The 17,636-nt window shown below is 33.4% G+C and overlaps 1 protein-coding gene across 2 annotated transcripts; it reads right to left on the bottom strand.

The window, feature by feature from the left end:
• Nucleotides 1–269: 269 nt before the first annotated feature.
• On the bottom strand, nt 270–2,834 carry LOC122307066 (UPF0496 protein At4g34320-like). Of its 2 annotated transcripts, none has more exons than XM_043119692.1 (2): nt 2,410–2,834; nt 270–1,656 (listed from the first exon to the last, which is right to left on the bottom strand). In XM_043119692.1, exon 2 carries the CDS (start codon nt 1,609–1,611, stop codon nt 544–546), a length of 1,068 nt encoding a protein of 355 aa, XP_042975626.1. In that variant the 5' UTR covers nt 1,612–1,656; nt 2,410–2,834; the 3' UTR covers nt 270–543. The 2 variants fall into 2 exon arrangements, with proteins under 2 accessions (XP_042975626.1, XP_042975622.1); XM_043119688.1 differs by having other exon boundaries at nt 270–1,719.
• Nucleotides 2,835–17,636: the final 14,802 nt, after the last annotated feature.

Below are 17,636 nucleotides of genomic sequence, written 5' to 3' on the forward strand. Positions count from 1 at the left end.
TTGCATTATTTTGTACTTTATAAATAATTAATAAAAATTTTATTCATATTTTCTCATATTATTATAATTTTTGCATGATTATAGATAGATGAAAAATAATAATTTCTTAATTATTTTTTATATTTTAAAAAATATTAGAAGAAAGATGATTAATATTATTTTATAAAAATATAATTAATAATAGGAAAAGACATCGTAATTCTCGGGGTGAAGTTACTCTAGGGATGAAGTTACACTAGAGTGAAAGAGACGAAAAACACATGAAATAATAAAATATTAGAATAAAAATGCTACAGTTCCTTTTATATATGACTCTAAGGATAAAGTTACTGTAGCTCATCTTTTAGAAAAAATGTGTTTAGCTAATTTAATATAAGAGAAATTTAGTAGACATTTTCAATATACGACTTACACTGACACCCCGAGGAATGATCTACCAAACTTGATCATCCAACGGGCAAATGAGCATTTTTCATGAAACTCACAATGACAAACACCAGCATGACAAGTGTTACGATCTCAGACCACATGCCAAAGGTTTTCTCAGTCACGCACACTTCTGAACATTGACTGCAAAACGAACTTCCTCCACCTCACACTATCGCGTCTACACCTATAAGCATTATCCCTTAGATTCTGAGCGGCATTCATAAACATTTCGAGCTCCTTCTGGATCGCATCTATCACAACCTTCACTGCCTCCTCTTCACCAAGAGCGCAATCAGCTGTCTTTAGCATTGAAACAGTCTCAATTTGCAGTTTATCAATAAGTGCCTTAATGTTACCCAAGTCCTTCTTTGTAGTACGAGTGCCATCTCGCATTGAGCTGATTACTCCCCTTTTTCCTTCCAGTGCACTCTGACGGCTCTTAAAAAATGAGTTGCACCATTCAATTCCCAGATTGCCCATTGGATTAGACAATGCAGCCGTCAATGCAGCCGTCAATGCCCTTCCCCAATTCGGTGTACTTTTATTGGCAGCTAACACCACCATGAGAACTGACGACACAAATACAACCCATAAAATGAAAATGAACACACTCCTCCGTGTCTTTTCATGTTCCAATTTCTTGTCTAGCTCTGTTTTCCGAAGCTGCAATTTGTCCAACACCGATTCATGCTGCTCATAAAATGATGGAAAAGGTCGAAAAAACTCGTCAGTAAATGGGTCCTCAGCATCCTTGAATTTACTCAATTCTTGCAAAGTCTTCATATACTTCACCCCATTAACCCCATCTTCCACTTCTTCCTCAAAATGCTTAACTGCAGACTGAACTATCGACTTGTAATTATCACGTCTGCGCTCCAGGCAGTCCTCAAGGGCAGTGCAGAAGTTCGATGCCCTGAGACTATTTTGAAAGTAATCCTTCAGGAACAAGAAAAATTCCTGATTGTTCCATATATCTTCCTTACACTTGAGGTTGAAATTGGCCATTTCCAGGTGCATTTCATATAGACATTTGACGATCTCTTTGATTGAGTCAGAAGAAACGAGCTGAGGTTCAACGACCACGATGGCATCACCGGACTCTAAGTCCACATCCAGTTCACGCGCCACCTCATGGGCGCTCATATCAGCCGTGAAATGGGTCTTGCTTGAGTTACTAACCATGCTTGCAGATTTTCCGGCTAATGACTAGACATACCTAAGATTTATCTGCAACCGTTGCAATCCAAAAGCGATTATTTCTTATAGCCAAAATTTTTTTCTCACTGCCATCTGATTGAACAAATTTCAAATCTAAGTATCAGTAATCCAGCTAATCAGGTCATGTAAGAGTTTTATTTAATCTCTATGTCCCACACACCCATATCTAATGGGTTTAGATTAGCTAAATGTTATCACTTAATTTAAATGAGTTACAGTGACTCTATACCTAATCACATTGAGACACAAAGTTTTTAGATTTTATGATAGTTGGAAATCTATAAATAGTACTGAAGGGTTAAAATGTTCTCTCACCTACAACATTATTGTACTTCTAGCCATCGGGAGATACTTGAAGGCTAAGTTACTAAGGTGATCATTTCCTCATATTTAGATTAATTTCTTCATCAATCAGATGGAGAAATGTATATGTTTATCTATCATTATTGTGATTATTGTAAATCATGGAAAATTAAAGATTTGATTATTAATGTTGATGTTAAATTTAACAGGTCGCACCATCCGAAGAAACGATACAATAAAAATTAACAAAATTCAGCTCAATCAAGCCGATTGGGAGCTTGAGGAACAAGGCAACTGCTAAAGACACAAACTTTGGTTAAGATTTTGAGAACTCAAAAGCTAATGCTTCACTAAGCAAAACAAGCTAGATCCAAATAAAAATAAATGCAAAAATCCAAGATAAAGACGTCAATTTCCGAGTATATCTTGCTAGCCATCTATTGGAAGATAGTTGGGTACCTGAAATTTAGCGGAAATGACAAAAAGTAGACGGTTTTCTCTCAATTTAATCTCCATGTAGAGTATTCAGCCAAAAAAGAAGATCTCCTTGTAAATAGTCCCAAAATCGAAGCCAAACACAGTAATAATCTTGGAAAGCTAAGACCTTTGGGTAGCAGTGAACGATCTTGATATGAAACAATTAGAGAAAATGCTCATAAATTAAATCTATGAATTGAAACAGGAAAAAAAATTCAAGACAATGACGGGTAACAAGAGTAGATAAACCAAAGAGGTTGGAGTTGGTTTGTAGGGTGGCCAAGAAGCATGAAGCAAAGAGGAGGAAGGGAAGTCGAGTGGGGAAGGTAACGAGGACTCAGCACTGTCGTCAACGATGTTTCATCGACAGCGGCTCAATATATTTTGCAAAACACAATTAATGCTAAAGCCACAGCTTTTTCCGGCTGAAAATCTCGACCTGTTTTATTTATTTATTTATTTATTTTACTTAGGGACGTTTCATTTTATCTCATTTTATTATTATAATTTTTTTAATTTTTATATAAAATATAATAAATAATTCAATATTTTTAAATCCTAAAATAATAATAATATTAAAAAATAATATTTTAATAATATTTTATTCAACTTTCATCTAAACATCTCATCTCATCTTATTATACAAACAACCCATAGTGATTAAGGAACTATTTTTTAATGATGTTGTGAATTTTTTTAAAATAATTATATATAAAATGTTTATATTATATACTAAATTGTTAATTAATATAATATTAAATTTTAAAATCATATTATTCATATATAATAATAATCTAATAACGTAAAGTTAATCTTATAAATCTTAATCTCACATTTGATATAACATTATCATTAAAATTTTTAATTTTTTAATAAAAAATTTTAATCTTAAACATAAACATTTGATCATATGTTATTAATATAATATATATATATATATTAAGTATAAATACATCTTATAGCATAATAAATTATAAGATATATTTTTTATAAATACATTTCTATACATTTAATTATATAAATTCATATAAAAAGTGTATTTAACCAACATATTATTACTAACGTATATGTAACAAAGCATATTATTACTAACATACATAATCAAACTATATTACTATATGATACTATTATATATATATAGCCACACTAATACTCATAATATTAGCAATCCACTGTCACGACAGCACTGAGTTGTGTTGCCCACATGCCAAATGTTACTTTTTAAAATTTTTTAAATATCTTTAACTATTTTTAAAAGATTAAAAAATACATTAATATATTAATATAATTTTTTTAATTATTAAGAAAAATCTAAATATATAAACGGTCTGAAGAGGCAAAATCATAGATACACTGTCATTTTTCTTAGAGAAATGATTTTTACAGTCGGCAAATGCAAGCGGCGTGCAGTTGTTTTGAAAAAAGTGAATTAATATGGAACTTATATAAAAAAAAATTATTCATTCCGTATAACCATGAAAAAAAAATTTATTTTTATAATTTTTTTTATTCATTCCGTATAACCGTTTACATCTCACTTACATTTGTGGACTACATCTAACAAAACCCTTTTTCTTAAGGTTGGCTTTACCGTCACCGTTGGAAACTCTCACAAGTTACTTGTAAGGTTTTTTAAATTTTTTTACATATATTTTTTTAACATTTTTAAATATTTAAAAAAATAAATAAAATTTATAATATTATTAAAGAATATTTATTTAATAATTAAATAAAAAAAAACAAATAAAAAAATCTCAATGATAGCTTCCGGCTAGAGCCACTGACGAAAAGCATTTTTCTTTTCATGAAGAAAAGTAGCCGTGACATGAAAAGTGATACCACGGACTGGAATTTTTGACACTTGGCATCTATATATTCAACGATGGAGCTGACTGCAGGCTCCCGGCTCCCAGACCTAAGAAGATGGAATCCATAGTACAAGCATATGGCTTTTCCTTTACAAAACCATTGGTGGATGTATAGTGCTAGCTGCCCTACAGCATGACTTTCCACAGTCATGAAAATATAGGAAAAGGAAAATGCTTGAGCGACCGCTGATAACTTTTATTAAAGGCCATTGTAGGCCTTTTTTTGTTTTTTGTTTTTTTTTTTTTTTTTTTGCTTTTGCTTAATGATTAAGTAAGTGTTTTTTAATAATATTATAATTTTTTTTAAAATAAGATATTTAAAAATGTTAAAAAATACATGTAAAAACAAATCAAAAGTAAAAACACACATTATAACTAATGATAGTTCTCAGCGATAACCATTGCGCTACTTTGGAGATATATGTCCTCTAATCTTTTTCAACTTCCTACTGTATTTGGTAAGGGTGTTGCAGCATAGGAGATAGTTGAATGTGCCCTTATGCTAGATTTTATTTATTTTTTTATATATTTTAAATATTTTTAAAAAATAAAAGAAAATATCAATATATTAATAATTATTTTCTTAATTATTAATTAAAAATAAATAAATACATAAACAGTTTAAATAAGAAATCAAAATCAGCAACCTAGCCGGCCCTAGTTTATAGAGAGAGGCTCCTTCTTTTTTCTAGAAACCAACACAAAAGAGACACTACGCAGAGGGGCAGCTCCTCCCTCCCTCCTTCTTCCCTCATCCCTCCTCCCTCTCATCTCTAGTTTTTTCTTGTCTTATTCTTTTCTGGTGTTTTGCAGGACTAAGTATGGAAGAAGGTCGATCTGTTGCTCTCCGGGGTCCGACGACCACCACGGGCCTTATCGCAGGCTTCTCAAGGCGCTGATCCTTTAGACTGGCGAAAAATTTTTCCAAACAGAGCAGCACGTAAGTCACACACATGGTTCAAAGTTAGCGCATGTATCACACGTGCCTCTGTTAGGAATGCTATTCTATCGCCAAGCACAGCTTTTCTGGGTCCAGGGCCATTGGTTACTTTAGATCTGACCGACCGCCGTACTCTCAGGGTGGCGCATGTCCCTCACGCGCCATCACAGTAATCGTGTTTGTAATTTTTTTCCTCCAAGATTGAAAATGCGGATATATATATTTCTAATATGTAATTCGTTATTTTTTATGTATTTTTAATTTCTGTATTGTCTTTTTTTTAGAAAAAAAAAAAACCAAAAAAACATATTGTCTCTTAAATTTTGTCCATAGAGTGTGTCCTCTGCTACGTTTTAGACAGAGTATGAGATTTGTTAACTTTGTTTTGGACAGAGATTTGCTGTCTCTTAGACTGTGGGTCTATAGATGTTTGCAACAAGAACTAGACCATGTCAGTCACGGTTGTGTACTGGAGAGTTATTAATGTTAAGTAGTTGGCTTGTAATGTATGTTTCAAGTCCAGTTTGTAATGTCCATTATTAGTGAATATCGTAAATCAAAGCAAGCAAAATAAAAAAAGCATACTATATTTTCCATTGGGAGCTTATTGCCATTTCAGTCATTCTTATGCCCTGCCCATATATTTTTCCTATACGTGATATCTATTGTTTTTTTTTTTTTTTATGGATTGGGCTTGTGCACTGGGACTGTTTGGATCGTGAGATAAGATGAGATAGTTTTAGATGAAAGTTAAAAATTGAATAAAATATTATTAGAATATTATTTTTTAATATTATTATTGTTTTGAAATTTGAAAAAGTTAAATTAGTTATTATATTTTTTATGAAAATTCGAAAAATTTATAATAATGAGATGATATGGTTTCTGAATCCAAACAATACCTCTTGAAGTGTCTCTCTCTCTCTCTCCATTTCAATTTACCTGCTCTAGCTTTTTTCACAATACAAAATTGATGGGACTAGGTTCATTGCCTGCAAAAGAACAAGTTTAGTTTAGTTTTATTTTATTTTATTATATTATGCTATTGTATTTTACAGTGAATAAAAGTAGTCATTTGATGCAAGCTTCAGCATTTTTTATGACACTTATTCACCTTTATTATATTATGCTGCTGTATTTTACAGTGAATGATTAAAATGTTACTATTGATTTGTGTGAGTCAAAAGTTCTTGGAGGGGTTGTAAACGTAGAACAAAATAATCGTTGTCTAGTTTTTCTTACTAAGCAATCTTTTTTGCAAGTGAATTGATTAGCACACTAACAAAGAAATTTCTCCTAGATTTTGCAAGTGGCTGCAACGGCTTACTTCATTTCAAGCAATGCATTTTCAAGGCAATTTGCAAGAAAGTCAGGCTAAGAGATGATATTTTTTGCAACCAAATTTTCAAGCATCGTGGTGGAAAAACGTGGACATCTATTCAAGTTACAAGAAGGTTTACTTATTTTGTTGAAAAGTTAAAGGAAAATAGCATCAGGATGGAACACTTTATTTTGTATTGTTGTTCTTGCATGTTGCAGCTCGTTTATCGTTTAAGTCTCTCTTATCTTTTTGAGTTCATGTGGTTGATTGTTTGTAGAAAACAACCTACTTTGAAAATGTGGAAAATTGATATGCTATATTTGGGTTTCTGCGATTTCTGCTTGTGTTACTCGATTAAATAGTTTCAGATTGGCATAGCAATTTTTTTTTCCTTTTCAGGTTTTTATCATAATGTATTGCTGCCATAGAAAACCTTTATTTAGTTTTCTTCTTCCACCTACCTATTTAACTTGTTCCACTTTCAAAATGACATGATTAGTCGAGATCGTTTCATCTCGTCGACTCACAAATTAACCACTTTGGAAATGTCAGCAACTAGAACCATTAACAACAATTTATTTGAACATATAGCAAAAGGTTCCAGTTCAAAGGCATAAAAATAAAATATTAAAAAAACCAAATGCAGCTCTCACTTCCTAACTCCTACAAAGATATCCACCTATTGTCATTGTCAAATACAAACCAACCCTGCAAAGAGGGAAAAAACCAACTCCAGTTTCCTTTCCATTTTTCTTTATCAAAGAAATAAATGAAGAACTACTCCACTGTTAAGTATGCAAAAGCCACTTAGGATTTACATATATATATAATATGTTCCAATAATTGGTCTCCATTACAAACATTAAAGTCCCTAACAACAAAGTGAGCGATTGGTTAATCGAAATTATATGCAACAATAGACCAACAAAGTCCCCAACATACGATGTGTAAGTCTCCATTAATTGGAGCTTCATTTTGATCGAATCAAGTACAAGGAAATTAATATGGAAACACCCCAATACAAATGAAGTAGTGTCCGCGAATGTCGCATGTCCGATTCTTGCTTTTGAAACTCGATTTGATCATTTTGGAGTCCCAATTGTCTTTTCCCAATCTCTTCCTCTATTTTGAAGCTCTTCCTCTTTTCTCAACAATTTTCTCTCTTTGCAAGTGATTTCTCTTGCTTCAAGCCTTCACATACAAACAAAAAAAAAATGTAGGTCCTGGTCAGAGTAAAGGCAAACAAAAATGAAACAATCGGAGGAAGGCCAATAATTGGTCTTACATCCTCTAACCATTTGAGGTACATCATTAATGAAGAGGGATTAATTGACTTGGGTTTCTCAAGATTATGAATTATGAATCTTTACAATCTAGCCTGACCAATCATAAGAACACCTGGCTTAGTTAAGATGATCCTTTTTTATTTAATCTGGACTACAAAACTAGCTAAAGGGTAAAAGAACAAATCCATGAGAAAACACTATCTATAGAAGTAAATTGAAATAGGAATTACAATATGGGATTCAACAACTACAGATAGAACTATAAAACCCATTAATTGCAAACCAAACCAACAAATAGAAATCAAAGAACCCAATTCAATCCAATACACAAAATTCAACCTATTAGATTCCTTTCTTCCCCTCATTCTTTCTCAACTATCAAGGACCACATAGAGAGTCAAGAAACCATACCCCATTAAAAAAATACTTTCTAACCTTCCAAGTTGATCAGAAAGAATGCTAAAAGCCCATTACAGCAAACCAAATTTCTCCAAGAGTCATGGTTCAAAAACATCTTATCTACAATAATCATTGAATCTTATTATACCATAATCATTGGTATAATAAACATTAGTTACGAGCAAAAACATTCACTGAATTTGATTATAATCACCTTAGTGGTTCTTGAACACAACAACATTAGCTACCAGCAAGAGTCACTGAATCATACACCTTAGTGCAATTCCTGACTTATAAGTTTGTATTGAACACAATCACCACATCATGCATTATTGTGTTTCTCTTAACTAATATAGTAGTAGAATAACAAGAAAGTAGGCTTTTTTAGTACAACTATTATACTCAGGTACAAAATCATACAGCAAGTTATAGTTGCAAGTTAAAATCAAACAACAAGATATAAATTGCAGAACAACAGGAATATATAATTCCACATTGCAAAATTTTAGTTAAACCAACAAATAAGAACTAAGAAATTTGGTTAACCCTAAATTTTCTTACAACATTCCCTTCAAGAAATGGAGGGTTAGGATAAATTCAACGTCTCGTACAACCACCTTAACGTCCGTAGGGATGAGCAGTTATTTCTAGGCTGTGATGCCTTGTAATGTACGAAATCGAAATCGTAAAGAATGAGAAGGGGAAGTGATACAACATGGAAATCAAAATCACACGAGGCAATAGGGTTTCAATTTCGTTTTGATGAAGGAGAAAGGGAAGACACTATTCTTAGGGTTAGGGTTTTCCTGTTTGGGGTTTAGGGTTTTCCTAATGAAGGGAGAATGTTATAAATACAGGGATTTTTCATTGTAAAAATAAATGTGTGATAGGTAACTATTCAAGGAGCCACTGATCTCCAGCAATACTTAGGAATTTTTGGATGAAAATTGATAATTTCATTGAACCCATGCAGAATATAAATAGACCCTTAGAGGATAGACCCACTACTTGACACGATTACAATAGCCCAAAAGGCTTGCCCACGTTCAACCAAAATGTAACCCACCAACAAGTCTGCCACTTGCTTACTAACATAACCAATGACAGTAACTCTTTCTCATAAATAGATAGGTTCAGATTCTAACCCTTGAGTGCCTGACTAAGGTATGCAATAGGCTTTCCTTCCTGCATTAAAATAGCTCCTAGGACTTCCCCTAAGGCATCACATTCCACAATAAAAGTTTTAGAAAAATCAGGCAATCGTAAAATAGGAGGATGTATCATAGCTTCTTTGAGTTTGTCAAAAGCTACTTGTGACTTCTCAATCCATGTGAAAGAATTTTTCTTCAAAATGAAGAAAAAAGCTGTAAGAGGGGTTGCGATGGCTCTATATCCTTGAACAAACTTTCGATAGCACCCCGTGAGGCCTAAAAACCCTCTTAAGGCCTTGAAATTCCTAAGAATAGACCAATTCTGCATTATTGTAATCTTCTGAGGATCAGCCCTTACTCTTTCTTGAGGCATTAAATATCCCAAGTACTCCACTTTGTTGCTACCAAACGCACATTTTGATTCTTTTGCGAAGAATTTTTTAGACTGTGATGTTTCCAAAACAATAGAAAGGTGTTGTAGGTGTTCCTGTAGAGTCTTGCTATAAATTAAGATATCATCAAAGAAAACCAGCACAATGTTCTTTAGGTACGGCCTAAAAACTTCATTAATCAAACCTTATGTTGCCCAGATGACTAACACAAGAGGGAGGGTGAATTGAGTTGTATTAAAAAAAATTAACAATTATAAATCAAATATACAATATAAAATATAAACAAAATATGAAACAGCAATAAATATAAAGAGTAAGGGTAAGAGAGAAACAAACTCAGTATGTTAACGAGGTTCGGCCCCACTGCCTACGTCCTCGCCTCAAGCTACCCCTTGAGGATCCCCAAATTCACTATTCAACCTCCTTCAGGTGGAGATAGAAATCTATTACACCTTTGAACAACACCGCTACAAAGGATCCTTGTAGAACACCATCTACACTTGCAATCACCTTACACGTGGTGATTTAACTATTCCCTGTGTAGAACACTTTCTACACACACAAGGGTTATACACACCCTTTTACTAATACAAGAGCTGATAGTGGGTAGGTTATCAAAAAACACTTCTCAATGAGTGAAATAAGAACAATACAGCGCAAACTATATTTCTCTCAAAATGAACAAGGATTAAGGTTCAATTGTAACAGCCCGCTAGAAATTCAATTGTGGAATTTCTATTGACTTTAGGAACCTTGTGAATAGTCTATAAGTTTTCACGAATCCATTAATCATATAGGTTTTAGGCTAACTACATAGTTAGTGTTATTACTCATTATGATATCAGAAGTGTTTTTGATTATTTGAGATAGTTAGAAGTGTCAAAATGTATTATGGTTTGTGCCATTAGACTCGGAGGGTTATTTAAGGTCTTATGGCGCAATAACATTTTTTCATAATTTCGGGCGAAAAGTCTGTTCAAAATTGTAGATATTAATGGATAAAAATATATTAAGCTAATTTTGTAGATATTATTGGATAAAAATATTTTAAGCTAATTTCGTGGATATTATTGGGTAAAAATATCTTGAGTTGATTTTTGTAGATATTATTAGGTAAGAGAGTCCTACACTCCACTCTCACTCCCGTAAGAGAGTCCTACACTTAACTCTCACTTTGGGTAAGAGAGTCCTACACTTAACTCTCACTCCAGCCTCATCTCTTCCATATCTTATCCACAAGTATCTCCAGACACCCCTCCCCACGAAATTATCTTCATTTATGCTTTCCATTGAAAGAATACCAAACACTCTCTCTCGGACAGCTTTTAGGAGTTCTTTTGCACACCCATTTCGAAGCTTTTGTAAGTGTTTTATCATAAAGTCTCCTTCATATAAGTTGTTCCTCTTTGAGTCTAGTTTCTGTAGATGTATTTTTCGTATCATTCCATGGTCATTTGGTTAGTCAAAAGTATTTTTAACCATAGAAAGGTCATTCTGGACGTGAATCTGGAGAGTATGTTATAGTTTGGAGTTTTTGACCAAGCTAATGGATAGATATTGGTCCCAAATTTTTATGGAGTATTGTTAACATGTATATATGACTATTGGTTGAGGATTTTTGCATGATTAAAGGTTTTGATGAAAAATTTTCTTAGATTTAGAAACTTAGAAACAGGAAGAGGAAAAACAGTTTCTGTTTTGAGAAAGTTTAACTCTTTGATGGTCTAAACCTATTCTAATGACTTTGATAATTTTATTGGAGGATCCTAAGCATCTTATATACATGTTATATTATTATTTTGAAGATATTTGATGTTAGTTTCAAAGATGTGAAATTTTATGTAAAGAGATATTCAAATAAGCCAAAGTGTGGATGTTCTTGGCTAAATTTATGTTTTGGTTAATTTTTAACCATATGATCTTGAATTAGAAGCTTATATATGTTTTAGGACATCCTTTTAAACCATGTGATGGTTTGGTTTGAAGATCACATATTTATAAGTCATAGATCAAAAGGTTGATCAAAACAAGTTGGAAACAAAAATCAATAGAAATAGCATATGAGAATTTCGGCCCTATGGAGTTTTAATAGTTGTGATTAGTTTTAAATTTTTCTAAATTGATATTTGAATTGAGGATAAAATTTATATGAGGCATGTAAATTTTGGTGACTTTTGGAGTTAGTATGCAAAATCCTTAAGTTATGGGTAAAACGGTCATTTTCCTACATGTAGAGAGTAAAATAGAAATTTTACTCTTTAAGTTAGTATTTTTTCATATTTCAAATTATTAGTGATTTAGTGCTAACTTTTAGAATCACTAATTACAGTTCCTCGTGATCGCGCTTAAGGTTTTAATAAGAAACGCGGAGATCGAGGTAAGTTAACTTTTAACTTACTAGCAGTCTACTGTGTATGTGTGCTAAGTAAAGGAACTACAGTGTATATATGTGTGTTATCATATATGTCATGCCATGCCAAATTATCACGTAATTGTCTATTATACAGAATTTATTCTGTCATCAATTTTTATCTATTACATAATATATTCTGTCATGTATTACTGTACCTTACAAGTACGTCATGCTAAGTATGCCATATATTACATGTATGTCAAGTCATGTAATATTCACTGTTGCAAGTATGTCATGTTAAATATGTTGTCTATTATATGTTATGTCATGTTACGAAATGTTTTTATCTCAAGTTGGTCATGTATTTCAAGTTATATTCAAGTCACGTTATGTTACGTCAGGGCTTCAGTCCTTTCGTATTCCAGTCACGTTTCATCTTGATTACTTATGTATGGGGTCACAGCAATTATGGCGCATACACTACGTGAGACACAGCAATTGTGACACGTAGAATACATGGGGCCACAACAACTGTGGAGTATGTATTTATACGTAGAATACATGGGGCCACAACAACTGTGGAGTATATATTTTTCATGTTAAGTCAAGTTTATGTAGAATACATGGGGCCACAACAACTGTGGAGTATGTATTTAACTGCATTGTGATGTGTAGAATGCATGGGGCCACAACAACTGTGGAGTATGTATTTACACATAGAATACATAGGGCCACAACAACTGTGGAGTATGTATTTTTCATGTTAAGTCAAGTTTGTGTAGAATACATGGGGCCACAACAACTGTGGAGTATGTATTTTTCATGTTAATTCAAATTTCAGAGCAAGTTCATGCTAAGTCAAGTTTCAAATCAAGTTCATGTCAAGTCAAGTTCAGTTCATGTTTCAATTTAAGTTATGTCAATTATGCTATGTTGTACGCTAAGTTATGCTTTAATTACTTATGAATTTGATTATGCATTTATGCTTTTACTGTCATCCATGCATCATTAGCCTGTGTGGAAGTTTTTTTGTTAACTTACTGAGATTTGTAATCAAATCTCACTGTGGTAGTCCCAATTACCATTCCCCCCGAATGGTAGATCTTGTTACAGGACCTGAAGGAGAATCAGGAGCTGACCAACTAGACAAAGTCGACTGAACGATGATGCAACGTCAATGTTAATATAGTAGTTAACGTAAATTACTACTTGTACGATGGAATTGCATCTCCAGTACTTTTTGGATCATAATCATTTTGGTCTAGTGTTATGATCTTAGTTGTTCAATGGGTCTTTATATATCAAGTATGTTTTAAGCATTTGGGATATTTTCAATTTGGTGCATAGTATTGCTAAAGAAAAAAAAAATTATCCGCTGCGAATATTGCATAATGTTAGATGCATGTTAGGAATATTGCATCTCATATGTCATGAACGGGGGCAGGTAACCTTGTGTTGCATGTCTCGACGCTTCAAATGTCTGTCCGATCCCAAACGGAATTTGGGGGCGTCACATCAATACTTAGAGAAGAGAGAATAAAAGTTTTGAATGAATGTTGTATGTTCTTGATGTTGTTAATGTGAAGCTCTCAAATGATCTATTTATAGACATATGAGACTTCATATTCAAATTTAAAAAGATTCACATGTCAAAGACAACATCATTCACTTTTTCAAAAAATTCAAATAAAAGGTTCTTCTTTTTCAATTGTCAAATACAATATCATTCATTTTTCAAAAATTTCAAACCTAATCTTTTACTTTTGACATATGACAAAAGGAGCAAACTTTACTTTTCAAAAAAATTCAAATCAAATCTTTTTACTTTTTGCATATGACAAAAGGAGCACATTTTATTTTTCAAATTTTTCAAACAAAAACATCTATCTTTTGCATAAGTAAAAAAAAAAGAATCAATCACTTTTGAAAATATTCAAATAAAACATGCACATGTGAAAGATGACAATCAATCATCTTTAATATTTCAAAGTTCAAACCTTTAATCATGTTATGCACATGTGAAAGATAACAATCAATCATCTTTCAAAATTTTCAAATTTAATTTTCAAAATATTCATGCACATGTGGAAAATGTATTTTAATGCTTTATGATAAAATATTAATTTTGAGCCTTAATCCTAATTTCAAATTTTTAAGAGATTTACAACATTACTCTATGACTTTAATGTGAACTTGTTCCCTTCTTGCTCATGCTTGTTTCCTTGATGTGCTTGACTCCATTGTATAAACAACTTGAGCTTGAGACTCATTTATTCTTTGAATTCATTTGTTATCATCAAAATCCATATGTAAATATATAATTATACAAAACTTGAGACCTTGGGTTCAACACCTTAGAAGGTTGATGGAGCATTGGTAAGCCTAAAAGGCATTACCAAAAACTCGTAATGAACATCGTGGATTCTAAAGACAGTTTTAGGGATATCATCAAGATTCATCCTGATTTGGTAGTATCCCGAGCGTATTTCAAGCTTAGGAAAAATCACTGCTTCATATAATCCATCAAGCAATTCATCAATGTCAGGGATCAGCTACTTATCTTTTATGGTATCCTTGTTAAGGGCATGATAATCTACACACATATACCAGCTGTCATTCGCTTTCCTCACTAGTAGCACTAGAGATGAGTATGGACTTTTGCTACTTCATATAATGCCACTTCGCAACATCTCAGCTACCAACCTTTTTATCTCCTCTTTTTGGTAATATGGATATCTGTAGGACCTTACACAAGTAGGCTTAGCCCCTTCTTGCAACCGTATTTTGTGATCATAGCTCCTAGGAGGGGGTAGTTCAATAAGTTCAGCAAAGACACCCCAAAATTTCTCCAACACCTGCTTCACTGCTGGTAATGCAGCACCCTGAGAATTCCTGTGAATCCCGTCCAGAACTTAGAGCCATAAACCCTTAGCCGAACCCTTTTTAAGCTGGTTAATGTGCTCTTATTCCTTAATATTTCTAGTAGGTAATTGTAATCCCTGCAACTTAACCTTAACATCACCTAAGGAAAACTGCATGGTTAAGTTAGAAAAATCCCACAAAATAGAACCCAAACTCGTTAACCAATCAATCCCCAAAACCACCTTACATCCATCAAGTGTTAACACATTAAAATTAGCAAAAAATTGTAACTCTTGTAAAGTAATAGGAACTGCCTTACATAAACCAACGCAATGGAGGGTAGCACCATTTGCTAATTTGACTATCAAATGGCTATCTACCATTGATAGTTTAGTCTTTTTTGCCCTATATGGATCAATAAAACTATGAGTATTACTTGTATCAATCAAGACCATCACCTTTTGATGGTTTATTTGTCCTTGTAGCCTCATGGTTTTCGATGCTAAAAACCCTACTATGGCATGTAATGAAATTCCAGCAACGCCCCTATTTCTTCTCCTATGGTCTCCTTTATTTACATTACAGCCAAGGCTCCATCTGTTCCCTCAAGTTTTCCCTCTTCTTCAAACCTCATTCCTTCCAATAGAAAAAATTTGGGGCGATTGCACATATGCCCTAGGTGAAACTTCTCATCACAATAATAGTATAAACCTTGCTCTCTCGTTTCTTGCATTTGTGTGGGTGAAACTCTTCGAATGGATAGGTTAGGTCTCCTGGGTGTGTTGTAAGGGATAGAGTTTGGTTGTGGGTTTCTGGCATATGGTCTATTTGGTGGGACTGGTAGTCTTAATATAGTTGTTGGTTCAAGTAATTTGAGAGGTGGGTTTTGGGTAGTGGTAGTTTGAGGTTGGTGTTTAGGTAAGAATCCGTGATCAGTTCTTCTAAGGACCTCCTCCTCATGTAATCTTGCTAATCCAAAAGCTCCAGAGAGTGATAGGCTTAAATATAGTAACAATAATTAGGAGTGGTAATATGTTACACGACCCGTTAATCCAATACGAACACGACACGATAATAACAGGTTAGGATTTAGTCTTAACGGGTTCGGGTCAAAACGGGTTGACATGTTAAGACACGATTGCTTAACGGGTTGATAACAGGTCAACCTGTTTTGACCCGTTATAATACGTTAAAAAAGTTAAAGTTACAATTATACCCTTATATCTAAAAGTAAAATTGTTATAATTTTAATTTCGATATTTTTATTATTTGGATTGTAATTTTACACTTATAGCTAGTTTTATAATTTTTATAGATATTGTGATTTTAACATTTATATAAAATTCTGCTAAATTTAATCAAGTCAAACGGGTTAATTTCGAGCATATTCAATCAATTTACATAAACAGTTTAAAAATGATCATATTGTGTCGTGTTAACTTATTTCGTAATATTTACTAATTGGTCAAAATGGATTGACACGACACGACCTGTTATGTTAATGGGTCGTATCAGGGTTTGAGATTTTGATACAATAAGCTTAACGAGTCGGGTTATGATTGACCTATATAATATAATATACATACTTTGACACGACGAACACGACCCGTTAACACGATTTAGTTAATAATTCTGAGATCATCCAAAAGCCCACTAAGGAAGGTACTAATACAAAATTCCTCTGTCATTCCACTGATTTTGTTAGACAATGCTTCAAATTGGGATTAATATTCTTCCACAATAGCAGTCTGTCTCAATTTTGTAAAGGCTCCCACTGGATCCTCATAAGCTGAGGGCCTAAAATGAATTTTAAGCGCTGCCACAAAATCCTCCCATGAATAGACTTGGCTGGAGTCCATCAACCAATTGTACCAGAAGAGAGCCTTATCTCCATATGAAAAAAGGCTACCTGTAACCTTTTTTCATTTGGTGTTTGATAGTATGAAAAGAACTGATGGGCCTTGAGGACCCAATCCTTAGGTTCTGACCCATCAAATTTAGGGAAATCCAACCTAAGTGTGTTAGCTTGTATTGTTATTGACATAAGTGTGAGGATTAAAGAACCCTTCTCCAGATTGTTAATTCCCAGCTATCATCGCCAACTACTCATAGCTGGACGCCAAATTATTGATCTGTTGTAGCACTACTTCTAATATATTTTTCTACCTCTCTTGCTCTTGTCGCAGGTGCCCCATCTCTCCCTTCAAAATTGATATTGCTTCTGCTAGCTGAGCTTAACGGGTACCTTCCACCATGGCGCATGAATGCAACTCTGAGACCACGATTATGAATAAAGGGATTTATCGTTGAAAAAATAAATGAGTGTGATAGGTGACTATTCGAGGAGTCATTGACCTCCAGCAATACTTAGGAACTTTTGGAAGAAAACTGATAATTTCATTGAACCCATGTAGAATATAAATAGAGCCTTATAGGATAGACCCACTACTTGACACGATTACAATAGCTCAAAGGGCTTGCCCACGTTCTACCAAAATGTAACCCACCTAAACCAACTAGCCCACTAACTAAGACCCAATCAACACACTTAACGGAAAACAAATAAACAAAGTACTTAAATAACCCCTACTAAATAGAAACGGACATTAAAGACGTAACCTTAAGATAAACCCCCGA

The sequence above is a fragment of the Carya illinoinensis genome, chromosome 1 (genome assembly GCF_018687715.1).
Source record: "Carya illinoinensis cultivar Pawnee chromosome 1, C.illinoinensisPawnee_v1, whole genome shotgun sequence".
Lineage (NCBI taxonomy): Eukaryota > Viridiplantae > Streptophyta > Magnoliopsida > Fagales > Juglandaceae > Carya > Carya illinoinensis.

Coding starts and splice junctions, on each gene's coding strand:
- LOC122307066 (XM_043119692.1), bottom strand. CDS start 1,611: ATGGTTAGTAACTCAAGCAAGACCCATTTCACGGCTGATATGAGCGCC.